Genomic DNA, 27,217 nt, shown 5'->3' with positions numbered 1-27,217 from the left:
TACCCAGCTAAGGGCCATTTCACACACAGTCACCCACAACCCAGCTCCACATGCAAGTGGCCTAGGCTTACAATCCACAATCCCTATCACATTACCCTGCCCTCACAATACTCAACCCACCATCTGGTATCTTACTGAGTTATTTTGTTTGCATCTATTTTGCTTGTATCTCCCTCAGCATGTAAAACTCATGACAGCAAGGTCCTGATCTATCTCGTTTGCCACTCAATTCCTGGATATAACATAATACTTGGCACATAGTACGTGCTCAGTAAATAGGTGCTAAGTAAATAAATGAATTGCGTAGACACACAAGGGAACCCTCTGGCTGTTAGGCCTCTGCCTCCAGACTCCATATCTCCCAGGCCTAGAGCCAAGCCCCAGGCTCTCTGGAAGGATCCAAAGACAGAAAAGGGGGTCCAGGAAATGGTGGAGGGGATTTCAGGTAACTAGAAGCATATGGAGGCTGTGGCACGAAGTCCGAAGGGTGAGATTAAAGGGCCCAGGCAGCATACATGGAGGAGATAGGAGGTGGTGCTCACTCCTTATACCCCATGGGTGGGGTAGGGGTGGGAGGGAGTGGGAGGGATGAGTGTGTGTGTATGTGTAGGCATTGTTCACCTGCCCCAAGACACAGGATTCTAGAGAGACATCAGAGGGAGCACCTGGCTTCAGGGGCCCAGGCTAAGAAGAAGAGAGGCAATGGTTATGCTAAACCCTAAGCTGCCCTGTGCCACTTGCCCCAGGGTCTCTTTACTAACAGGTGAGAGGAGTCTGTATTTGGCCTGGGACCCACCACCAAGTTCTGGGCCTGCCACTTTCTTCCACTGCCAGTGTTTCTGAGGTCCAAGGGCCCAAAAGCATCAAGACTAGCTCAAGCATGCCAGAGGGATAAACTGAGGCACTGAAAGGGGCAAGCAACATATTAAGCCTAATAACCTGAGCCTCTTCCCCTCAACCAGCATATGCTCATCTAGCCAGGTCAGGGACACAGGTGAGGGGTCAGGGCTGGAGCAGGGTTTCTGCCCTCTCTACGCTTAGTGGGAACCTGGTACCCAGACCTGTTGCTGCCTGCCCCTCAGTAAGAGGCTGTAGCAGCCCAGCTGAGGTCCCAGATCCTGGCAGAATGCCAGGCCTCTGGGGTCATGATGCCCATAGCCCTGGCTCCAAGTGGCCCAGCCAGGCGTGGAGACACAGAAGAAGAAAGAAAACCCATGTCTCCAGGACTCCCTCCTTTCTCTCATCTCCTGAAACTTTAAAGACTCTCGGCTGGAAACTGAGCTAGTGCTCGTTAAAGTTTAAAGGCGGAAGCTTGGGGAGCTGTGCATAGAGGGCATAGAACCAGCCAGGGGCTGAGCACTCATCCAGGCCTAGCAGGGGATACAGGCTGGAGGGATCCCTGCCTCATCCCCACATACAAAGTTTTCTTACCCTCAGGGCATAGGCCCAGATGCTGCACACATTCATATAGTCTTATATGCTAGCCTGCCTACCATTTCATGTTTGCACATCCCAAAGGTTTACAATGTAACCACCATGTCCATCATTACCCCCCCCCCCTAAATCTAGATGCAATCCTTGCTCCACTCTAAACAGCCCCTACTTTAGAGCAGGTCTTGGCACCTCTGCCTAGACAAATACAGCAGCAGCATCCTTCTACTGACCCTCTTGCCTAAAACTCTCCCCTGACACCTCAGAGCCTCCAAGGCCCAAGGCTCGAGGCCTCGGTCCAGCTCTCTAATCATTCCTAGTTCCCATAATTCCAAGTTCCAAACTGAATCACCTGCAGTTCTCCAAATGCACTATCTTGGTTCTTGCCTCTTGGCCTTTGCACAGGTGCTTCACTTGAATGATCCCAATGCTGACTACCAAATGAGTACTCCTCATTTACCACCAGTTCCGAAGGGATCACCTTTTGAAGTCTTCCCTGATCCCCAATATTGATTCAGATGCCACTCTGGGTTTCTACAGCTCCTATGACAAGTGTCTGTCAGCACCCAACCAGGAGCTCCTTGAGGGCAAGGCTTGGCTTTGATTGCCCTCTCTGTCACCAACCTCCAATGCAGAGTATGACTCTTCACAGAATGATAAAATGATGTGGAGGTAAGCAGGACAGCACTACTATCCACACCTGACAGATGAGGAAGCTGAAGTCTCTGCAGCAGCAGCAACCTGCCCAGGGTCACACAGCCAAATTCTGTGCTCTCTCCTCTATAACTTCAACCCAACCAGGATGTTTCCCCCAGAAGCCTCCCCTAAAACCTCCAGCCACTTCAGACCTTTCTCTTCTCTGAGTTCCCACACCCAGAAGGTCCAGAGCCTGTAGGAGTGAAGTAAGGGTAATGAACACCCAGGGGCAATCTCTAAGTTTTGCTCCCCCCTCAATTTCAAGATGAATAGCTGTGGATAGTGGTGACGTCAGCAGAAAAGCCTTCCCCCGACTCTTGCCTGGCAACCTCAGTCAAGCGCCTTTCATATACGTAGGGCCTCAGAATCTCATTCTGTGCCTTCTCTGGTGCTCCCTCGGGCTCATGCCTGGAGTCAAGTGTGCCCCTCTGTCTTCCCTCACCATGCCACCGACAGCCTAACTAGCTGGGGTCATACATTTTGGGGGCCCTATTCCCCAGGGGCACCTCTGGAACCACTTCCTTCTATTGCCCCCATACCAAATCAGAACTCAAGCCAGCTAGTCTAACCTTAGAATCAAGGCCTCCATCTGGGGACCTCTCTGATGGCACAGGCTGGCAAGGCCTTGATCATCTGTCCTCATTCACTCTGTGTCCAGCAGTAAAGACCACCCCCACCCCACCCCCACTTCCAGCCTAAGGCTAAGTGGCTCTCTACAAATCACCTGCTCCACAATCTCCTATAGAAACAGGGAAACGGAGCCCCAGAGGAGACAGAAACCAAGCCTGAATTGAATTTACCAAACCCAAAGTCCTAAAATCAGATTAACTCTTGCCCCTTCCACCACAAATAAGATGATTGACTCAGGGAGGTGAAGTGACCCCCAAGGTCACACAGTGAGGGTTAGACTCCTGCCCAACTGGATCTCCTCCCGGCTACCCTCTCACAATGACATAGCACAGGAGACCCAGGCAGGAGAGTGAGGTCAAGTTGGGAACCATTCAGTCCTGGTGTAGAAAGGGCTGAATAATCTAATAACCAGGCCCAAGGGGGTGTAGAAAGCTTAGCCTCAGAGAACAAAGGACCTGAGTTCCAGTCCTGCTTTGGACACTTCCTAGCTATTTGACCTTGCAAAAGTAGATTCTCGCTTTAAGCCTCAGTTTCCTCTTCTGTTCAATGGGGCTAATATCTACCCCACAGGATGATTATAGAGACTCAGTGAGAGGACATTAGGAAAGCACCTGCCACTTGGTACACAATCAAAACATGGCCCCCCTACCCCTGCCTATGACCCTTTTGAGCCCCATATACTTGGAATCCAGGCAGCCTATGGTGTGAGGGGAGATGGACAGTGAGGGAGGGCCATAGGAGCTTTCTCCAAAGGGGAAGGGGAAGAGCCACGAGACAGGAAGTCAGAGGAGATAGGTCCCCACTATGCAGCTTCCTGTGGCCATAGGAACCTCAGGTTCTCATCCATACTCCCCAACAAGAGACCTTGGCCACTGCTCTAGCTTCCAGCCTCCTCATGGCCCCTGCCCACCTGGCCCACTCCTGTTGTAGGCTTAGGCTCACATGAAATCCCAGTCCTGCTTCCATCAGCTGCCTGTGGACACCTGCCCCATGCAGGAGGCACTGAGCTGGTGGTCACCTGGAACTCCTAGAACACATCTCTCCACCAGGACCTGAGAATCTCTGAGGAGTATCCAGGTTTCCTCCTCTGCCTCTCTCATAAGCTGGTCAAACAGGGCTGGGCATGCAGTGATATGAGGAGGAGCTGAGCACATAAGCATGAAAGGCAGGGCTGGGCAGGACCTGTCATCTCTTGTGTCCCTAGTTCCTCATCTCTGTCCCATGGGCCTGAGCACAGCCACTGAGATCAGAGACTTATAGAGCCAGAAGGGCCTAATGCTACAGTTGAAGAAATGGCTCAGAGAGGGGCAGGGACTTGTCCAAGGTCATTCATACTACAAGAGGATTTCACAGTCAGGAAAATATGATCTTCTACCTAGCCTCTTCCCTTGCTGGCCCTGGCTGAATGACAGAACCTCCTGGTTTCCCTTTTCTCACCCCATTACAGGAGCTGGGGTGAAGCCTGGCCTGGGCATTGAAAGATCTGGGTTCCAAGCCACCCTCTGGCCTTATACCCAGCATCCATGTTCAGCAGGAGGTTGTATCTGCTACTTCTTCAGTACCCAGAGCATAGTGCAGGCCTGAGGCCAGGCTAGGCTGGAGGCCAGGAGGGAGGGAAAAGGTGGAGGTGGCTTCCAACAACCCCTTCTCTCTGTCCTGGCTCTAAGCCCTGGGCCCAGAGCCACAGTGGTTTCCAGGGACCTCTGGACCTAGGGATAGGGAGATGAGATATCTGGGGAAAAGGAGATGAGAAGAGGGCATCAACCAGGTAGACAGATAGGTGGAACCCCACCCCCACCCTAGGATCACGTGCACAGGGCATGTCCAGGGGCAGCTGGGTATCCCAACTCAGGGGTATGCCCTGGGGCAGGAGAGAAGCTAGAGTGGCTGGCAGAAGCTCAGCAAACACCTGCAGTTGAATCCCAGCCTCTTGGAATGACCCAATCATCACATGACCTTGGCAAGCCACTCCCCTTTCTGGACTTTCTCATCTATCAAACAAGGATGGGATGATGAGAACACTGCGTCCTTCAAAGAGTTATTGATGGGACTAAATGCTGTAATGCTGGCTACCGATATAGGACTATGCAGAGAGGGGCAGGGGCTCTGGAGCTAGATTGACTCGGTTTCCACTCCTGGCTTAGCCACTGCTTGACCTCAGGTAAATGATATCACCTCTCTGAGCCTCAGTTTCTTCATTTGTAACATGAAGACATGTTACTACTATTGCTCAGGGCTTGCCTGAAGATAAATTAGATGATAGAGGAAAATGTTTGGCTCAGAGCAGGGGCTCTGTTACCAGAAATGCAATTAGCTGCACGGAACTTTGGAATCCTGGCACGAGGATGAGGAGGTCAGAGACCTCTGCCCATCTCCCAGAGCTCTGGCTGGCTGTGCTGGGAGAATTGGGAGTTGGGGGATGGCCCTTTGGGATGCCCATAACCTGCTCCCTGGGCCCCAGCTCTGCTTATCTTGTCTCCAACCTTCCCGCCTTCCATTGTGCAAAAGCAAAACTAGAGGGCAGCAATGGGGAGACATGTAAAGCAGAAGGGAAGGACTAGGCTTGGAGGCTGGAGATCTGGCTTCCAGGCCTGGGTCTGATGGGATTGAGCTGTGTGTTCCTGGGTGGCCTCTTCCCCTTTCTGGGCTTCAGTACATCTCAGGGAAGGGGAGTGGGTATGAAACATGGATTGCAAAGGACTCTTTGGACCCTCCAACCTCTGCTCAGTCTGAGAGGAAGATCACTTGAGGAGTCTAATTTGGCCTCAAGAGGCCTACTGTGGCAGCCTGGCCCCCAGACTCACCAAATCCAGTTCTAGCCTGGGCTGGCTTATTCATTAACCAAGCCAGATGCAGGCAGAACTCTGCCCTCTGTTGACACAGAGGGTGGGGGTACTGGACCCGGTCAGGCCTTTCCCTCCCCTCCCTTCTGGAGAACCAGCTCAATGAGAAAACTACCACTTCCCCATCCTATTGTGCACTGCCAGCCCTAAACCTTTCCCAGGTCACAGTCAGGCTCTCCTGTAACAACCTTGCTCACCTTTCATTTATTTGTTCCTTCTCTCATTCATTCCTTCAACCAACATGCCCTGCTCTGTGCCCAAGGTTCTGCATTTGATACTAGGGATGCAAAGAGGGATAAAACCTGTCCCTGCCCTCAGGGATATACCAGCTGCCTCCTTCCCTACTCCTCAGGCTCAGGTATGAGTCAGGCCCCTGGGACTCCCCTTGTCCAGGGCCCTGGGTAGCATAGGAAGTGGCCCAGGGCTCTCAGGCATGTGCAGAGGGACTGGGAGACACACACAGACACCTGGCTAGACACTAGAGAGAAAGTAGAATCACAGCAGGAAGAAAAGAAGGCAGAAAGGATGGGCCAGAAGGTCACATAGGGCAGACGGACAAAGCATTAAAATACCAAGATAGAGTGATATAGAAAGGCACAGGAGGATCAGAGGAGAAAGGTCAGATGCCTAAGATCCTGGCCTGAGGCCGAAATGACCCAGCTAGGTCTGAAACCATGTTCCAGGCAGGAGGGGCCAGGGGCCAGAGGGCAGCATGGGGTAGGAAGAGAGGCTTATCTGAGCCTAGTGCTCTGCCCCACTTGCAACAGGAATGTACTCCTTTCACACACACGAGGAGGGCAACAAAATAAGGCAAAGGAAAAGGAGATGAAATACACAGGCGACAGACAGCCTACTGCCAGAAGCCCACTGAGGGGAGACCTGCCCACCTCCAAAATTTAGCACTCATAGAAATGTTAGTGTGTTAGGGGAGCTACTGAGGCTCCACCACCTCTATTCCATCCAGTTCCCCAAACCCCGCAAGACTGCCTGTGACAGTGAAGAGAGATGGAGAATTGTGGACTGTGAGGCAGGGGGCTGGCTCCTGTGAGGGGGCTAATGTATCTGCATCGGCCCTCTGTGCTGGTCGTCTTGACTTCAAGCCCCTTCCTGGTACAGTCCACCCTCAGTCTGGCTTGAGGAGGCAGGGACATCCAAGCCCTGCCTTCAGAATCTACCAGCCACAGCATGAGTCCTTGTAGGAAACTCAGGGAACAGCCAAGGAGGGAAGAGGGAAGAACAAGGCATGAGGCCAGATGGATTCAGACCCCTGGCACCCAAAGGTGTCGAGACTGGGGGAAAAAAGACCCAGCTCAGGCTGGAAGAATTAGTAATTTGGGAAAGAAGGGCTTAGTAGGAGACTTCCACCTGGATTAACTCAAGTCAGGGACTAGGTGAAGGCCTGCAAGTAGAAAGGTCCCCAAAAGAGACTACTTTCCTAGATGGGTCTCAAAGCAGCCCACTTCCCTGGAGCTGGCATGCCTGGATTCTGGGTGAGTTAGCCAGGGTGAGTCACATGCCCTGTCCAGGACTCAGTTGGCCCATTTGTGTGATAGGGACCTGGCCCAGAAAACTGCTTCCTTCTGATCCCTGGCTCTTTCTAGGCCCAGATGCTCTGAGGAAGGACCAGGACGTTCTGTGTCAGAGGCAGTATAGGTGCAATGGGGGCAACACCTATCACAGGGCACCCCTACCTTGATTTTGTGTAGTGACCTGTCCATCTCCACAGCCTGCACCCACACAGCCACACCGGCCTTGCTGTAGGTGAGGTTCCAGCCCACCTCGGCCTCACACTCTGACCGGAAGCTGCGGAAGTCCTGGTCGTCGGGCACCTGGACGCTGTCCCGGCCCAGGACTGGCCGAGGCCCTTGGGGCTCTGTTGAGGCAGCTGTCTTCTCCATAGAGAATGTAAGGAGGCCCAGGGCCCTGGTCTTAGTCCAGCTCTCCTGGTCCTCCGCGGAGGCTCTAACAACGTCGACGCGGCTGCAGATGCTGACGCCACCTTCCTGGGACCTGCAAGACCGGTTTGGGGACAGGAGTCAGTGCGCTGGGGGCGCGGGTGGGGCTTTCCGGGGTCCAGAGCGGACCACGAGTTAAGATGAGCGAAACTAGCCCCCGGGTGAGGCCGGCAGGCACGGGACAATCACGAGGTCCACCCCCCAAGGAGCGACCCCAGACTTCCCTGGGCTTGTGTGGGGGCTGCGTATCAGGTACAGGGGACCCGCGCAAGACCGTAAGGACCCGAGTGAGGGTCAGGACCCGATGTGACAGTCGGTCTAGAGGGGCCCCGCGCAGTGGTGGCCGGCCGGCTCAACTAACTCGGCAGCGGCGCCGGCGCGATCTGCGCCCGGGTGAGTGGTGGGGGCGGGGTGGGGTGCCAACCGGGCTGGCCCGCTCACCTGTGCCCGCTGCTCCTCCGGGACCCGCCCGGGCCGGGGGTGCGAGCGCCGCCGCCGCTGCTGCCGGGGCGACCGGGGGCCGCGCGGGGGCTCTGGGGGGGAGGAGCAGTGGGTCCCGCCGCCCGGCCCTGCCCCGTGCCCCCCGCCCCGCGCGCCCCCTCTCTCCTTCCCACCCTCCGGACTCAGCTCGGGGGCTCCGGGAGATCCGCTCGCCTCAGCTGGGTATTTTCCAGGCTGCGGAGGTGAAGCGGATAGAGCTCACAGCCCCGCCCCGTCCCGCCCCGCCCCGCCGGGTCCTAGCGCCCGCCCCCGACAGGCATGGTGGGGAGACCTGGTCCTGGGGCGACCCGTCCTCAGGCAGGGGTTGGGGGCGGGGTGGAGGAAAGGACAAGATTGAGTGGACTCTGGGAGGCGGGGTGAGGAGGAAGTGGAAGAGGGATTCTGGAAGTTAATTGCGAACTCCTTTTCTCCACCCACAGGTAGCTCCTCTGCAACAACCTACTTAGACACAGGCCTGCAGTCCCCAGAGCAATCAAGAGACACCTACACACAACACCCAAGAGACTCAAAGATGAGCACACATCCCCCCACGATAATCAACAGACTAACTCCAAGAAGGACAACTCAATAGCAACTTCAAGATACCCACACCAAACCTACACACACACAACCCAATTCCCTGTGAGGTGTGCAAACTCAGCTGGAACTTGATCCAACCCGCAAGCCTCAAGGTTCACAAACTGGCCAGACTTTGGCAAAATCTCCTTTCTGGTCTCACTCCCAGCTGGGATCTTTAGTCAGTTCCTCCTCTGACCCCAGACTTTTGGCCTTGTTCACCTTCCCCCCAATACACATACATAAAGATGTCCCATGGACTAGGCTTCTAGTGCCTAGAGCTCTGGGGCTCCCCTGTCCCTCCCCAGAAATACAGGTAAAACTGGCCAGAGCCCCACAGCCACAGAGAGATGTGTCCACCGGCACTCCAGCTACCCCTTCCAGCCAGTGAGGCTGCCCCACCTGCCCCCTGAGTCCTCAATCTCCATCTACTTTGTGTGACCTGAGACCAGCAGTTCAACTTCTTCAAGGCTGGGGCAGTAAGAGTGTGGCAGAGGGCCCAAGGCTGAGCATTCACTCACCCCAATGAGATGCCTTCCAACCCTATAGAGGCTGGCTCTGGGCCACAGGGATGCAGGGAGAGTCTGTGGTGAGGTCTCCTGGAGGGGTAGCTAATAGAGCCCAGGGAGTGGCTACCACTTGCCCAGTGTCACAAAGCGAGGACCTCTGGCCATTCTGACCAGAACCCAGGTCTCAGCCTCTTCCCAGCCCAGGGTTCCTTTCTATGCTCTGGCTGCCCCTGTCCTCTCTGGGCTTTAGTATCCCAGCTGTAGAATGAAGGAATCAGAACTTAGAACCCTAAGATACTTCCTAACCTCAACAACCTAGAGCTCTGGGATAGAATAGCTTTTCTTAAAGGTGCTAAGAGAAAAATAAGGAGTTGTCATGGTGGGTTCACAAATAGAGGTGTTTCTTCATGAACTGTTCAAGGCTCTGAGATGTTTGTGAATCAGGCCCAATTTTAAAAATGAGTGGGGGTGAACAGGAAGTGTGATGGCAAGTGACTCCAAGGGGCGTTGTGCAAAGTGAATTCTATAAAATGAGTTTCAGGTCCCCATGAAGCCTGTGTGATGACTTTAGGACCTTAGATCGCTAGGCCTCCCATCTGCAGATAGATAATGAATGACCCCACTCCCTCTACGTGTCTGGGAGTGAGTGGCAGGGAGGCTGGCTCCTGGCTCAGGAAGCCAGGGCTCTGGCTCTCAGGCACCCACCTTCCCTGCCTCTGCCTCAACTCCATTCTGTGTGTGACTCTAGGCAGATCACTGCCCCTTCCTTGGCCTCAGAGGCCTATCTAACAGCTCCCCTCCTCGGCTGGGGAAGACCCAAAGCCTGCTCTGCAAGCTGTAGCCTCTGGAATCTGCCATGAGGATAAGAGATGGAAACACTGGTCTTGATGGCTCCTACCTTCTTAGGGCCCCAGTACCACAGCATCCCAGCAGAGATCAGCACCAGGGCAGTGAAACAACCCCACCAACCACCACCACCACTCAGCCCCATGCTCACCACCCAGTACAAAGTAAAAGAGATAAGGCTGGGGTGAAAGCAAGAGATAGCAGTGATGGCAAAAACTGACAGGACTTCCGCATCCTAAAAAGTTACCAGTCTCAGGAGGAAGACACTACACAGACCCAGAGCCAGGGTGGTATAGACAGCAGGAGCCAAACCCATCACTCAAATCCAAACATAGATTAGCCAAGAATGAATATTTTGGGTCTTGAATCAGGCTCAGATGGCCATAGTGTGGGCTCAGCCTGGGTCCTGAGTTCAGGCCAGGCTGGCTGGCCAATAGGTGGGCAGAAGAGTACCACTCCTTATCCTATTCATTAATGTGTCTTGCAAGGGCCCCTTAGGAATCTAGATTTCTCCAGCTAAGGGGCTCATGATAGCCTCCTCAAAATGACTAGTCAAAGCAGATTCATATCCTGATTGAAAATACTCCTGAGCAGCAAAGAGAAGAGCCCCATCTGCTCAAGGGCAGAAGAGTGAGTCCAGAAGGGCTTGGAGGTGGGGCTGGGGGAAGAGTGTGGAGAGGAGGTTCAAGGACTCAGCCACCTGGGCTTCCCACAGACTGGCAGAGCAAAGGGCATGTGGACATAGTCTCAAATCCTGGCTTCACCATCCTGGCTTCACCATTTCCTAGCTATGTGATCAACAGTAGGTGACATGTCCTTTCTTAGTCTCAGATTCCTGGAATCTGGAATACTCTCTGAGAATTACTGCAATGAAAAGAGTTACACATGTGTTGGTTTTACCTTCTGATTGTAACCAAAAATATAACTGGAGAGGGAGCAGGGAGGAATACACTGTCCAAAAATGGCACATTTTCAACAAAAAACTTTAAGGTAACATCTTGACATGATGGTTGTTAAGATGTTTCTGAGAGATTAAATAGTGGACAAGGCTGGCAAAAGGTGAGCCCTGCTCTGCACACTACACTGACTGCTCTATCCCCAGCTCCCCTCCACAGGAGGTAGATCAAGGTGCATCTCTGGGCCCCCAGGGCAGCACTCAGGTCTAGATCCTCTCTGGGTCCCAGCCCTAGAACAGGGCATCACTGAGCAGGAGTCAGAGTGGGTGTGGAAGGTGAGACCATGTACAAAAAGGTGCTTAGTAAACTGAGAAGCATCAGGAGAATGTGAGGAATCATTACCCAGGGCATTGATCAAGCGAGTGCTAGGTCTTAAAAATGTCCTTCCAGAGAGCAGCTGAGGCCATAGGAGGCACAGGGATGCCCCTGGATCACACAGCAAGTCCAACCCCATATGAAGACCTCTAGTACTTGTGACTCCTTGAATAGGGGACCTCATGTTAGACTCTGTTTGATGCCCCCTGATGACCACTGGAGCAGGGATTAGGGCACCTGCCTAAAACCACTCCATGACCTGGTCTCATTGCTACCTCATCCCCCACGATGTGTTCCCAGTAGAACTAAAGACCCTCAGACTGACATCAGCTGACCTCATCCCCTCATTGTCTATCTAGATAGGGAAACAAAGGCCCAGGGAGCAGGGACAAAGTAGAGATAAGAACCCTGTCCCAGCTCCTAGCTGAGGCTTTGTTCCTGTTCTCCCCTTACATATGTACTTCTTCCACTAGTCTATTGGTGATTTTGGCCCAATCACCACCCTCTCTAAGCCTCAAGATTCAGCACTGTCTTGGGTCCCAGTGCCCCTACCCTGCCCAGGGGTCCCCAACTCTTGACTTGCTCCTAGATGGCTAAGCAAAGGGGGTGCCCATTCCTACTCACCATCTAGTCAGACAGACTTCTGGAAGATGAGAAGAACCACCCCCCCGCCCCTTCTCCCCTACTACCCCCTCCTCAGGGGTAACCCTGCTTGAACCTGGGTGAAGCAAATTCCCAGGTTGCCAAGGGCAACAAGGCAAGGGCCTGGGAACACTGTTCTAGAAGACTGGGTGATGACCTGTGTGATGTCACCAGGAAGCAGAAGAGTGGATAATTGGTTCCAAAGGCTCCTCTGGAAGGTCCAGAACAGAGCACTCCAAGGCCTTTAGGCTTGGCTTGGCCTTGAGTCGGATTGCTGGTGGCAATATGCTCTACATCCCGTCCCATCTGGAGGCGGATCTAAATGTTTGCCCAGGGCGGTTCTTATACCCTGCTGGGCCTCACTGAGCAAACAGTCCAAACCCTGCCCTGAGGGAGCTGCTAGAGCCTAAGGGAGTCACATAGTGGTGCAGAGCCAAGCAGTGAGAATCATTCCTGGTGACCCACGTCCTCACTCCTCCTGGAGACAGTGTTGCAGCCACACACCATCACATTAACATCCTGACAGTCCCAAACAGCCACACACAATCTCAGTCACACAATCTCAGTCTCTCATACACAGCCAAATCTGCACAGGTAGGCACTCTGGGTCACACCAGCTCACACACAGGACCAGATTAGGGTTGCCATATAAAATAGAAGATTCCTGGCTAAATTTAAATTTCAGATAAACAATAAATAATTGCTCAATATATATATGTATGTCCCAAATATTTGCTAAATATGGCAACGTTATATCCAAGGCACCACTTCACCCATATCACAAGGCCTCAAGGCACCACACAGTCACACACCAGTTCCCACACAGACTGCAGTCACTCACTATACCATGGGAATGTATACTCACGAAGTCACAGTGGTGTATAAGTTAGTGTGCATGCGCAAACACACACACACACACACATACACACACATACACAACTCTGCACACTCTCTCTGTGAAGAGGACCTGAACCAGATTAACAGCGTTTCATGCTCCTTTTGTTTGATCTTAACAACACCCTCAGTTGGAAAGTTAGGCAAAGACTATTATATCCTCATTTGACACATGAGGAAACTAAGGCCCAGTAAGGGACAGAACCTACCCATGGCAGCCCAGCATGTAGTCCCCCTGGGTATGGGGTAGAAGGAAAAGTCTTGTTATGTCTGGGCCAGGCTGTGTTCTGGGGCATGACCAAGCTTCACAAGCAGGCCCCCAGCCCTCAGGCCAGCACAGCCTCTCAGGAGTCTCTTCTTTTCAGATATAATGATAGCTTAGGGGTGGTGCGTACCCTGACCCCCTCCCACCACCTTAAGGATGATCCTGAGCTCTCCCCAAAAGCCCTGACAGATCAAAGGAGGTGGAAATTGTTTTTTGTCAGGGCAGTGAGGGCTCAGCTTTGAGACTAAAACATAAGACACCCCCAAAAAAGGGAAGTTATATGGACTGCTGGAAGAGAAGCAATCCCAGGGCTGGAGTTCCGGTCCAACAATTTACCTTATCCTTCTGGAAGATACACAAAGACATCCCCTCAACACCACCCCTGAGCATAGCAACAAAGGGAGGGGCTGGAGTCTGGCAGATGAATGAGGAAGCTCTGACAGGAAACTTGGAGGGCTTTGGGAGGCTGCCTCAACCCAGCAATCAAACTAGGTTCCTACAGGTGGCAGTGCCCAATAGTTATCAGGAGGACGAGGTGTCCAGCCTGTAGTGGTAGGAGGGTAGCCAGCTGGGTTTTGGGCCTCCCAGAGTGGGGGGTCTCCATGGTTCTTCTCTGGGCCCTGCCACCTTGGGTAAAACCCTGCCCCACTCTAGGCCTCAGTTTTCTTGTCAAAGTACTGCTGTTTAAGATGCTTTCCCTATCAGGCTGAGGCAGGAGGGCTCTGTAAATTGTGAGGTCCTGTGTGGTGGTGGGGGCCTGTTGTTAGCCATCTCCCTCCCACAGAGCCTATAGGAACCGTAGGCAACAGGACCCTGCAAGGTCCAGAGAGCAAATTCCAGGACTCTAGGTGCAGGGACTGGAGGATAGGAAGGGAAGACGGGGAAAGGAGGCAGGACAGATGGGGCAAGGCTCCACCACCCTGCTCAGCAGCCTAGTATAATGGTTAAGAGCTTGGATACAGAGTCATACTGTCTGGGTTAGACCTTCTTACTTAATACGTGCTCTATAACATGTTACTTAACCCTTCTTTCTCAATTGTACCATTTCTAAAATGGGTAGACTAACAGGACTTACATCATTAAAATGGGGATTAAATGAGTTCATGTATGTGGAGTGCTTAGCACACAGCCTGGCACACAATGAGTGCTCAATAAATACCACAGCTACTATCAGTTTTTGTCTCCTGAGCCTCCTCATTCTCAGGTCTGGCATCTGTCCCCAAGACATAGCCTCTTTCCTACATCCTTGCTACTTGACCTAGAGGTAGTGCCTTCCTCTTTTCCAGACCTGGAGGAAAAGCAGCAGCCTGGGTCAACCTGGAACCTGGGTGGTTGGGGGTGAAGCAGAGGTGGGCATAATGACATCTTGTCTCCCTCCCTCATCCCCATTTCCAAGCAAAGTTGTAAATACCCTGGATGGGTCCCCTTTGGAAGGCCTTCACTCAAGGAGTATTAGCTCCTTGCATCCACAGAACCCCCTTCTCAGTGTCTGACAAGTGGATACTAGGACAGCAGCAGGGCAGAGGGAGCCTGAGCAAGAGGGCAGGACAGCACCGAGATGCCAGGGGCTGGTTCCCAAGACCATGTGAGAGGCTGGTGGGCGGGCTCAGGGGGGGTCTCTCTGGGACTGCGGCTGAGGGGTCTGCCCTGAGTCAAGGTCTATTCTGGGATCAAATTCCACATGTACAACAGGCCCGGAACGGCCTCCATGGGGCACTGCTATGCAGGGGACTCCTGCCAATGACTGCCCCCGGCCTGAGGGCCCGGTGCCCTGGATCATTGGGCATCTCCATGGTGTTCCTCAGGGGAGGCTACCTCCTTCAGCACCTTCTAAATTTAGGTCTTGGGCTCTGTGACTCATTCCTGCTTTGCTCCCCTCCTCCAGGAGTGTGCTCCCACAGTATTTTTATCTTCTGCTGCCTCAGACTGATTAATAAGACTCCAGAATCCTGCAGCAGCCACACACACTAAAGAAAGCTCCCTGGTCCCGCTGGCCCCAGGTTAGCTCTAGGTTTCTCTCTGACCAGGTGCTATACTTCCCAAGAATCCCCAACCAGACCTCTCCCACATGGCTCTGAGCAGGACTGTAGTGGCAGACAGTAAGGAGAAATGAAGCTAAGCCCTACCCCCTCCAAGTCCACTGCTGGGCAGAGCCCCAGCAGAAAGTCAGGAGACATGAGTTCTGGGCCTGGCTTACCTCCAGCTTGCTGTGGAGTTCTCAGTGAGTTCATGGCCCCTCTGTGCCTCTCTTTCCTCCTCTGGAAATCAAAGATTTGAACCAGGCCTCCATTAAAGAGGCTTGGACTAGAACAGAAATTACCACTGGGCCAGATACGGCAATGTTTAAATTGAACAAGATTAATATGGAGCTTTAGGTTATGAAGTTAAAACACATATTCATCTCCCAGAAGTTCTACTCTGTCTATACTATTACAGGCCAAGGGTGGGGTATTTGATGTGGGGACCCTGTCTCCCACCCAGGCTCTGCCCCCTGCTGGTTCAAGGGCCACTCAGCCCAGGCTCCAGCTGTCAGCCTTCTTGGACCTCTACCCTGTAGGGAGGCTCACAAAAGTCCCTATACCCTGAAGTGTTTGGAAAGAGGCCAGGTTATGGTTCTGTTCTGACTGTCCAGGGCCCTAACGTATAGTTTAGGGCAAGAATCAACTTAACTCTGGGCCTCAGGTTGTGGGGAAGGGAATCATGTACACAAGGAGGTGTAAACATTTAAGACCTCTCTTTCCCACCATGTTCCCAGGGTCAGTGGAGGAGATGGGGGATGTCCTACCTCCCCCAGTTTGACTATCGCAAACACAGGAATTCAGGGCATGGTATGGATGTATCTGGGATATGGACAGACTTATGTCTGTTACATCTTCACCACTGCCTGGCTCTAGGAGAGCTCTGTTTGCAGTTTGCCCTCAATCTGTGACAGATTTATTGAGTACTTACCACGTGCCTGGCACTGTTCTATGTACTTAACAGGTCTTAACTCATTGAATTCATAGTTAAATCTCACAACAGTCCTGGGTAAGGATTACTACCTCCATTGTATAGACAACTAATTAGAAGCTCAGAGAGTGTAATGACTTGCCCAAGGTCACAATGGTAAGCCCCTGGGAGAACTGGTTAAAAGCCAGATTTCACTGCAATCCTAGCTTTTTGGTGCCCAAGGTAGCTCTTCACAGGGTATACATTAGACACTTAATAAATGTTTGATGAAGATGTTTGATCACTGTCATGTAATGGAAAGATCCCTATCCTAGCCCAGTTTTACCTCAACCTTCCTGTGTATCCTTAAGATAGTCTTGGTTTCTTTAGCCTCAGTTCTCCCTGATGAAAGGTGGAGACGATAAGTGAAGGTCCAGAGAATTAGACATTGGAGGTAGGGAGAATGTTGGATTTTCATTTCTATAAACACTTGCCTCTAATTATTTGTTTAAGGTGGGCCTATCTATAGCCAGACCTCAGGGTCTCCTAGGACCAAAGGCCTCTAACAGCACTCCAAGGAGAAACAGCTGGGTACTGGCTAGCTGTACTCTTACAAGGAGTAGGAAAAAGTTCACTTCCCTAGTGGGTAGCTGCATGGGCCTGGGGGTGGCACTCTGCCGCTCCACCTTGCTAGGGGTGATGCTCCTACAGCCTCAGTTCAGTATGCACCACTTCCTCCCCTTATCACCCAGATCAGCACAGGTATCCTCTCTAGCTGCCAATGGCTCTGACTGGAGTCACCTGAGTGCTCAGTTCCCCGCAGGCTCAGAAACAAAGCCAGTGCCCTCCTACTCCTTTGAATTCAGGAGCTATCCACTTATGCTCTCCCTCATCTGTCACACCTGGGCCCTTTCCCTTACCTGGGCCATTGTCCTGAGAAGCAGGGTCTGTACGACTCCAGGAACACTATTCTCTTTCTCCATGATTCTCCAGATCCTCCTCAGCATCTTGCCTCTGGTAGTCATCCCAACAGAGCAGAGCCCTCCTCCATCTAGGCCCCAAACCAAACACCAAACACACTGCCATGGAGTCGATTCCAACTCACAGCGACCCCCATTAGGTTTTCAAGGCAATAAATCTTTACAGAAGTAGATTGCCCATCTTCCTTCTGCAGAGCGGCTGGTGGTTTGAACTGCCAACCTTCTGGTTAGCAATCAAATGCCTTAGGCACTGCACCACCAGAACTATTTTCATGTACAACAGAAGGAAGCACTGCTGGGTCCTGTGCCATCCTCACAATTGTTGCCTTGCTTGAGGCCATCATGGCAGCCATGTGTCAACCCATCTCGTTTAGAGTCTTCCTCTTTTTTGCTGACCCTCTACTCAGCATGATATCCTTCTCTAGGGAATGGTCCCTCTGACAACGTGACCAAAGTATGAGAGAGGAAGTCTGGCCATTGTTGCTTCTAAGGAGCACTCCAACCGTACTCCTCCAAGACAGATTTTTTTCATTCTTCTAGCAGTCCATGGTACATTCAATAGGCCCAGGCATGACAGAATTTGCAGTATGGAACTCCTCCAGGCCCTCAGGGTACAGACTATCAGCCTGTATCTAACAAAGAGGCTGATCCTTGAGCTGCAGGGAGGAGTCCAGGCCCAAAGGCCAAAGAGCTGGGTTTTAGCCGTTGCTTAGAATGCTGAGACCTGGGGTAAATCCTTGCCTTTCTTGGAGCTCTTTTCTGCAATTTGAACAATGAGGCGATTAGTTTCTCCATATGCAATCACCTAACTATAATAGAGGCGCTCTGGTAGCGTAGTGCCTATGGCATTTGCCTGCTTAACCAGAAGGCTGGCGGTTCAAACCCACCAGCCACTCCTTGGAAGGAACGTTGGGCAATCTACTTCTGTAGTGATACTGCCTGGGAAACCCAAGGAGGGGTTGCTATGAGTCGGGTCAAACTTGATGGCACATAACAACAACAGCTATAATAAACTTTTGGATTTATAGGACTGCTTGGGAACTTAGTTTTCACCCCTCGATCTCATTTGCTCCTCCCACCAACCTATTTCCATTTATAATGAGTAAGCTTAAGTCTCCAAGGGAAAAGAATTACCAAAGGTCACACAGCAAGTCAGAAGCAGAGCCCAGGCTAGAATTCTTAAATCCTGATGCCTCTGGTCCTTTACACTTTATGACACTAGGATTCTGGGTGTGTCACTTTCTCTGATCCTTTGTCATATTTGTAAAAACAAAAAACAAAAAACTACTGTTAAATCTTAGTAAGAGAGGCAACGAAGAGGGGTTTACAAACCACAAAAGAGCAACAGAAAGATGATGGGGCCGTTACATTACTATTTAATACTGTTAACTTCGCTCAGGCGCCCCCACGTGTTGATGCCGAGAAGCTAAGTTAGCGCAGGCTCTCTTTGATGTTTACAAAGGCCGCGAGGCCTCACATTTGCGCGTGCGCTCCCAGCCAGGTGCCTCCCTGTGGTCCTCAGGTGCCTCTTATGGCTGTTTAAACCCCTTTGTGGTTATGGCTATTCGGCCACCTGGGCTCCCTAACATCCTTGTCAATTTCGCCTCGGTTCAGGCACCTCACAGTCTCGGAAAGACAGAGGTCTGAGGAGCGGCAGATGACACACAACGGTCGCCGTGCTCCACACCAGGGGCTCCTGCATCCCAGCCACCGCTCCAATAAACTCCGGTTACTGATTCTGCCTCCTATCATGGCAAATATGGCGACCGCCGCTAATTCTGTAACAGGTCACGCACTGCCTCATGGGAATTGTGGTTTCACTGCTAGGAAGTTCATGGAATTCTGTTGTTAGGTGCTGCGGAGTTGATTTCGACTCACAACAATCTCTATGTACCACAGAAGGAAGCCCTGCTGGGTCCTGCGCCATCCTCACAATCGTTGCCCTGCTTGAGGCCATCGTTGCAGCCACTGTGTCATCCCATCTCGTTTATGGTCTTCCTCTTTTTCCGCTGACCCTCTGCTCAGCATGATATCCTTCTCTAGGGATTGGTCCCTTCTGACAACTTGACCGAAGTATGAGAGGGGAAGTCTAGCCATTCTTGCTTCTAAGGAGCACTCCAACTGTACTCCTCCAAGACGGATTTGTCCACGGTACATTCACTATTCTTCGCAAACACTACAATTGAAATGCATTGATTCTTCTCATGGAACTGGAATGCTGTATAAACTACAGTTCCCAGAAGCCCAAGAGTCAGCGTTGCAGAAGCAAGGATCAGGATACAATGGGAGATGGAGTTGGGAGAGGTAGTAGGTTTGTTTTGTTCAGTGGTTTTGGTTTGACAGAGGGTCGCGGTTCCAGAGCACTTAACAACAGAGAATTTGTGCTGGTAGGGAAACGTGGTGAAGGAAGTGAAACCGAGTGTGCTGAGCCTAGGGTTGCAGGTTCCAGTTAGAATGAGTTACATAGGAGTTACCATAGGAGGGAAGTAGCTTTGTTAGGGAGGTGTTTTAGGAAGAATACTACTCATTAAACTGTCTGCACATCCCACACAGATTTCTCTTTCACTCCACAGAGGCTGCACTCACAACAGCGCCATCATCACCTGGAACACTCAGTTCTTGTCTTTTTCCTGTTCAAAAGAATTTTCTGCTATTCTGGAAATGTTCTGTACTTTAACACTGTCCAATACCTTAGCATAGTGCCTAAGGCATTTGACTGCTAACCAGATGGCTGGCGGTTCAAACCCACCAGCCACCCCTTGGAAGGAAGGCTGGGAAATCTACTTCCATAGTGATACTGCCTTGGAAACCCAAGAGGGCTCTCTATGAGTCAGATCTGACTCAACGACAGTGAGTTTGGTTTTTTTGAGTCTGTGACTGACTACTGAACACGTGACATAAAATGCCAAGGAAGAACCGAGGTTTTAATTGAATTTTATTAATTACTTTTTAATTAAATTTAAAATACTGTGGCTACCGGCTACCTTATTGGACAATGCAGTAAATTGGACCCCTGGGCAACGTTCAATACCAACAATCACCCCCTTGCTTTTTGAGACTCATACTTGGTTTGTTTTTTTTTTCCTATCTACTTACTACTCTTACTCAGTCTTTGCAGATTCCTCTTCCATTATTTATCCTTTGAAAATTTAAAAATTAATTTAGACTGCAAAAATCTGCACTGCTATAACATACTACAGAAACACACTGTTCTACATCCTACTTTGGTGAGTAACAACTGGGGTCTTAAAACCTTGCAAATGGTCATCTTGATGCAACAATCTTTCCTCCAGAGTGAAGAAGAATGGGAAAACAAAAGATGCATGGAATCAGTTAGTCCAAAGGACTAGTGGACCATGCGAACCTCAGCCTATATGACCATGAGGCCAGAAGAACTAACTAGTTGGTGCCCAGCTACCACTGCCAACCACTTGGAAAGGGATCAGTGCAGGAGATATTGGATACAGTGGGAGAACAATGTGGAACAAAACTCAAAATCATAAAAAACATCAGGCTTACTGGTCTAATAAGAGTCTGATGAAATCCCCAAGACCATGGCCCCTAGTTAGCCTTTAGGCCTGGAATTGAACTGAATCCTGTGGCTTCCAGCCAAACAGTAGACAGGCATGTAGTGAACACTTACACTAGGTAGATACACTCCTTAGAACAATCAATCACGGGAGAACAGAAGGGCAGTATTTGCACAGGGAGCTAGCTCAGGGAGCAGGAATGCAAAGGAAGGAAGAACACAGGGAAGAGATAATACAGGGAGGATGTGGGAAGAGAGCTGTTAACATTGTGGGGATTACAGTCAATGTCATGAAATAAAATATGAATGAACTACTGTATGGAAAATGAATTTGCTCTGTAAAATTTCACTCAAATCACAATAAAAATTAAATAAATAAATATATATTTAAAGAATCTGTTCTGTTATTCTTCAGGCTGGGATAACAGACACAGATAAAGCCAGCTATTAAATCAACTGAAAATAATATTTTTCCCAAGGATATAAGGAGCCCTTGTGGTGGAATGGTTAAAGTGCTCAACTGTTGACCAAAAAGGTCAGTGGTTTGAACCCACTAGCAGCTCTGTGGGAGAAAGATGTGTCAATCAGCTTCCATAAAGATTTATAGCCTTGTAAACCCTGTGGGGCAGTTCTACTCTGTCTTACTTTACCAAAAAAAAGAAAACACCAAACACACTGCCATCCAGTTGATTCTAACTCATAGCAACCCCCATTGGGTTTCTGAGGCAGCAAATCTTTACGGAAGTAGACTGCTCAGTTTTGCTTCCATGAAGTGGCTGGTGGGTTTGGACCACCAACCTTCTAGTTAGCAGTCAGATGCCTTAGGCACTGTGCTACCAGAGCTGTGCTACCAGAGCTGTACTACCAGAGCTCCTTGTCTTACTCTACAGCAGTGGGTTTTTTACAATTGTGATTTGGGTAAAAGTTTAGAGAGTAAACTGCCTTTCCAATACACGTTCTGTTTTGAGACATGCACTTCAATCCCCATGATACAACAGCACTCTTGTCACTTTCTCCTCTCGCCATCCTAGTTCTATTCCTCGGCAGATGCTTCCCTCTTGATTTCGTATGGTTGACTGTTGTAATAAGTGCATGTCTTCCTGGTATCACTGTTCTTTCATAGGTCTATTATTTGGCTTAAAGTTGAGCCGTGGGGGTTGCCATAATCTTGGGATTTCTACCACTCTTCATTAGACCAGTAAACCTGGTCTTTTTAAAATTTTTTATTGTGATTTGGGTGAAAATTTACAGAGCAAATTCACTTTCCATACAGCAGTTCACATACACTTTGTCTCATGACATTGCCTACAATTTACCGCAATGCAACAGCTCCCCTCCCACTTCCTCCATGCACTCCTGCCCTCTGAGCTGTCTCCCTGTACATAAGCAGCCCTTCTTTATCCCATGATTGTTTTCTCCAAGGAGTGTATCTACCTCAGGTAAATGTTCAACTCCTATGCCTGTCTTTTGTTTGGCTGGAAGCCACGGGCGGGGCGTGGGTTCAATTTTAGACCTGACGGGCAGCTAGGGGCCACAGTCTCAGTGGTTCCACCAGGCTCTATCAGAAGCCTGGTCTTTTTTGATTCTGAATTTTCATCCACATTTTTCTCCCACTTTACCCAGATTCCCTTTCAGAACAGTCAGCAGTGGTAACTGGACATCATCTACTTCTGGCCTCAAGGTCACAGAGGCTGGGGTTCACGTGGTCCATCAGTCCTTTGGACCAACTGTTTCCTTGTGCCGTTCATTTTCTTTACTCTATGGCAGCTGTCATACTAGCCTGCTGCTTTGGGTGACTACTGCTTTCTTACTCACTGAGCTACTTTGATTTCTAAACTCGTTGTTGTTGTTATGTGCCATCGAGTCAGACCCGACTCATAGCGACCCCTCCTTGGGTTTCGGAGGCAGTATCACTACGGAAGTAGATCTCTCTGAAACTTAGTTGTTTGAAATTTTATCAGTAAGAAGGAAACATCTTATTCTGATGTAGAAGTTCTAAGCCACTAAACAGACTGGAGTTAACAACCCAGATGTAGAGCTTCAACATTCCGTCTATTATTAACTTTATTACTCCCAGGGAAAAAGGATCCCAGGTTCACTTAGCATTCCAGATGTGGTGGGGAGCCCTTCACACACAGCTCTGCTTTGCTTTGAGCCTATCCAAATTTGGGCCTTCATTTAAATTCCACCTAATCTCCATCCCTCTCTCAAATTCTCTAAAAACTCTATCTGTCCTTTGTATTTAGTGAGCCAGCCCATTGGTTTGCTCTGATGGGTGGTCTCCCTTATTATAACGAGTCAGTAAATCTGACTGTCAGACTACAGTTTGTCCCTGGCGTTCTTCAGCTCATTGGGCTAGGACATAATGAAATATTGACGTTGTCCAGGTTCTGGGACAGCTGTCTGTCATGGGACACTCTTACTCAGCACATTCTCTTTAGGTGATATCCTTCACTTCCATCCATATAAGGATGACTCCCAAACGCCAATCCAGGTCTTTCTAAGTTGATGCCTCTAGGGCATCTTCGTCTGGTTGGCTCACAGTTTTCTTAAACTCAATGTGTTCAAAACTTAATTTTCTTTGGCTGACTTGGTGACTGCTGTGTTTGAAGTAAGAACTAAGCACTGCCCACCTCTGACCTTAGGAAGGGTGGAGTCACCTCTCACTTGGGCCAGGTACCTCTTTGTCAGCCATCCTCAAATTAAACACTGGATCAGCTCTGTTTCACAGCCTTTAAAAAGCTGGCAGCAACAGGGACATGGGGGACAGGTAGAAACCAGGCCTGATTTGCTCTGCTCCTGGACTTTTCAACAAGGGTGAGGCCTCGTGGTGGAGACTGCAAAGGAGGTCCACCTGCCTTCCCCTTTTCCTGATTGCTCATGACCCTCTCTCTTAAAGCTTTTCACATCATTTTTTTTCACCCCATCCAGTCTCCTGTCCCTTCTAGTGCCTTGGGAATTTCACAGCCACCTGCCTCACTAAGCCTGGTGGCTTTCTCCTCAGGCCAGCCTCAGCTGGCTCTACAGAAGGGTGGGGTATGACCTGTCATTGAAAGGGAAGGAGAGACGGATGGAGTCGGGGGAGGGTGACTACTGTGGGAGTTCCTCTTGTGCTGTAACTAGTTTTCTCTCTTAAACGTCTAAAACCAAACACACTTCAACATTTTGAAGATTTAACTTCTTTGTAAAGGGCCCTTCTGCCATCTCATTTCATGCTACCCAATATCATCTACCAAAGTTTTTATTTCTCTTATTCACATAACTTTGGCCATGAGTAGTTATAAAATAAAAAGGGGTCATCTTCCCCTTTTTTGACCATTTCAAACCACTTTCACATTAGCCTACAAGGAATAATGCTGAAATCACAAGTCTCTCCCCTAGGTTGGAGGATGAGTATAGTTTCAATTCACTTCATCTCAAATGCTTTTTTCCCATTAAATAAGTCAATAATGAGTGCATGTCATGTGAAGAGGAAGTCAGGGGTCCCATTAGCTATAGACGAACTCACTTCCTCAAAACCCTTGGTGGTTTTGACCATTTCACACTTTTCAGCTGCGTAAATTTTAGTCCCATATTATTTCATTTACAATCTTTGGTGGGCCATTCATTATAAAAAATAAGTGAAAAGTATTTAAAAAAAAAAACAACTCTAAATTTGCTTCAAGATGATTGTGACCACATTCTTGCATTTGTCTGATCAAAATTTGCAAATAGCACATTCAGATGTCACCAGGACTGCAGAGCTGTGGTTAGAAAGAAGGAAAAAGAAAGAAAAAAGATGTAATGATTATATCCCACCTGGCTTTTCATGTACTGGGAAAAAAGACAACCCACTCCCACAGGTGTCATTTGGGGAAGATGCTTGCAAACAGCAGCCTGAACCTAAAGCCAACTCTTCCTCCTCTCCTCATCATTAAGAAACAAAACATAAACATCAGAAACAAAAAATAAATCTGTTGGATTTTAAGAAACATTACGACAAATTTCAGACATATGTTTTCAATGTCAGGACACACAGATCTAGCTTCTTCTGATTACACTTGATTCCCACTGTGGAAGTACCATGATATATGTAACCATTCTTCCTGATGCACACTGGTCTAAGCCTGCTGGGTTGAAGGGTATACATTTTTTTTTTTTTTTTAACAGGTATAGCCAAATTGTAGTCCTAGATGGTGCAAAGGGTTATGCATTTGGCTGCTAACTAGAAGGTTGGAGGTTTGAGTCTACCCAGAGGTGTCTTAGAAGAAAGGCTTGGTGATCTGCTTCCCCCAAATCAGCCACTGAACACCATGTGGAGCACAGCTCTGCTCTGGCCCACATGGGGTAGCTGTGGTTTGGAGCTGACTCTACAGGCACTGGCTTATGGCCAAACTGCACTCCCCAAAGGTGAAACAAGTTCACACTCCCACCAGCTATTTATGATGGATTCCATTTCCTCACACTTTCACTAACTTCAAATATTATTTCCTCAAATAATTTCTTTTAGAAGGATCAGCACAAGGCTGGTCCTTATGAGGCAGAGGTTAAAGATCTCCCAAATGTCCAGCTTTTCCAAACTGCTGTACCACTCCATCATCTCTGACATCAACTCTTCCTCTTCCCCTCAGTACTCTTTCTCTCATTTTAGAGTTCCGTATTTCACTGTGAAGTCTCATAGAACTCATGAATTGCCAAGGAAATGGCTCACATGGTTGTGGAGGCAAGTCCCAAATCTGTGGGTCAAGCATTGATCCGGATGATTCTCCTTATTCATGTAGTTGCAGGGGCCAATGAACCCACTCTGGTAGGTCAGACAACTGGCTGCTGTCTCAGGCCTCAAGAACCAGAGGTGAGACAATGACAAACAGATGCAAGATCCAGCACAAAAGAGTGAACTCTGCCAGAGCATTTCACTTATATAACCTCAATGAAACTAAGTAAGGCAAGACTTAGGATACATCCCACCCCAGTCCTGCCTTATCAATGCAATTACTCACTCCCAAATGGGACCATTGCTACAGGCATAGAGGCTAGGATTATAATACATTTTTTTTTTTTTTATTAGGATTTGGGTGAAGATTTACAGAGTAAATTCACTTTTCATACAGCAGTTCACATATACTTTGTCTCATGTCATTGACCAAAATTTACAATGCAGCAGCTCCCCTCCCACTTCCTCCCCATAGTTACCTCCTCCCAGTGTCCATACCTTCATACTCTTCGAGAGGCCCATTGTCTGCCAACCCTGTATATGATCTTGGATACACTCTCCATTTAGACATACATAATTGTTTAGCTTGTTCACCCATCTATCCGTCCCTATACCCATGTTTGCTTTCATTGACAACTCAGTATTGTATAATACATTTTTGCAATAATACATTGCAAAATGGAGGACTATGGCTAAAAGGACCATATTAAGCAATTCACTGCACTGCATTATTCAATTTCTTAATTTTTGCCAATCGGGCAAGTGAAAAAAGACCTCTCATTAGTACTTTAACTTGCATTTCACTAGTACAGAATTTTATTTTTTGTGAACCATTTGTTTTTCCGCTTTTTTTAAAAATTGTGAAAGTTTACATAGCAAATTGGTTTTCCATTCAACAATTCATATTCATACACATTTATTTTGTAACATTGATTGCAACCCCTATAATGTAACTGCACTCTTCCCACTACCTCCCTGTGTTTACCCTTTCCCTTTGTCCTTCTTTCCTACCCCTTCTTGCTTTCTGAGCTTGATCTCTGAGCAAATCCTGCCCTTTTGATGTCATGTGGTTGATCGTTCTGAGGAGAGCCTACCTCTCTGGTGTTACTGTTCACCTAATAGGCCTATTTATTGTTTGGCTCAAAGCTGAGCCATGGGGGTGAGTTCAGTTCCTAACTCGTCTAAGGACCACACTCTCTGGGGTTCTTCCAGTCTCTACCAGACCAGTAAGCTTGGTCTTTTTTTTTTTTTTCCCTACACGGGAGGATCTGTTTCTGGTCTCTAGTCTTGTAGTTGATCTTGCTTCTGCTTGGAGTGATATAAAACGTTTGGAAATGGATAATGATGACTGTAATTAATGTCACTGAATTACAAACTTAAAAATGGTTAAAATGGCAAACTTGTGTTATACATATTTTACCACAGTAATTTTTTTTAAATACCCAAGAAAAAAAGTAAGTCATGAGTAAAGACTATTACAATGAAAATAGTGTGCACTATAAGCAGAAAGTCAACAAACATTCTCATTCCCTCTTCTGGTAACCACTAATAAACTTTTGTCTCTATGCATTTGTTTATTCTAGATATTTCGGGATCATACAACATTTGCTCTTTTTTGTCTGACTTATTTCTCTCCATATATATGCAAGGTTCATCTATGTTGTACCATGTATTACAATTTCATTTCATTTTATGGCGAATAATATTTTGAACAATGTGCATATATATATACCACATTTTGTTTATGTGTTTATCTGTTGATGGACAGTTGGGTTGTTTCCACTTTTTGACCATTGTAATTAATGATGCAACGAACATTGGTTATACATGGCTGTTTGAGTATTTTGGGATTTTGTTTGTTTGTTTTGGTTTTTAAGATGACTTTTAGAAACTTGCCAAAGTTCCATTAAAAAATAATCCTATTGACATACATTGAGGATTGCAATATATTGAATTTATAATTTGTATAAATTTTAACTTTATTTTTAGTCTTCTCACCCCAAACATGTTTTTTTTTTTTTTTTAATTTTTTTAATTTATTTTGATTTG

At 48.8% G+C, this 27,217-nt stretch overlaps 1 protein-coding gene across 1 annotated transcript in view; it reads right to left on the bottom strand.

Annotated features, from left to right (window-relative positions):
- Window positions 1–16,991, bottom strand: part of STARD10 (StAR related lipid transfer domain containing 10) — a 34,496-nt gene extending 17,505 nt beyond the window's left edge. Inside the window, 4 exon segments of the mRNA XM_007940971.1 lie at window positions 7,292–7,548; window positions 7,551–7,589; window positions 14,057–14,069; window positions 16,893–16,991. Of these exon segments, the coding sequence (XP_007939162.1) occupies window positions 7,292–7,548; window positions 7,551–7,589; window positions 14,057–14,069; window positions 16,893–16,991 (408 nt within the window).
- Between the last annotated feature and the right edge of the window lie 10,226 nt (window positions 16,992–27,217).

This window comes from Orycteropus afer, unplaced genomic scaffold (assembly GCF_000298275.1).
Source record: "Orycteropus afer afer isolate SDZICR_OR568_19922 unplaced genomic scaffold, OryAfe1.0 scaffold00074, whole genome shotgun sequence".
Taxonomy (NCBI): Eukaryota; Metazoa; Chordata; class Mammalia; order Tubulidentata; family Orycteropodidae; genus Orycteropus; species Orycteropus afer.
This window is presented reverse-complemented; position numbering and strand designations above follow the sequence as displayed.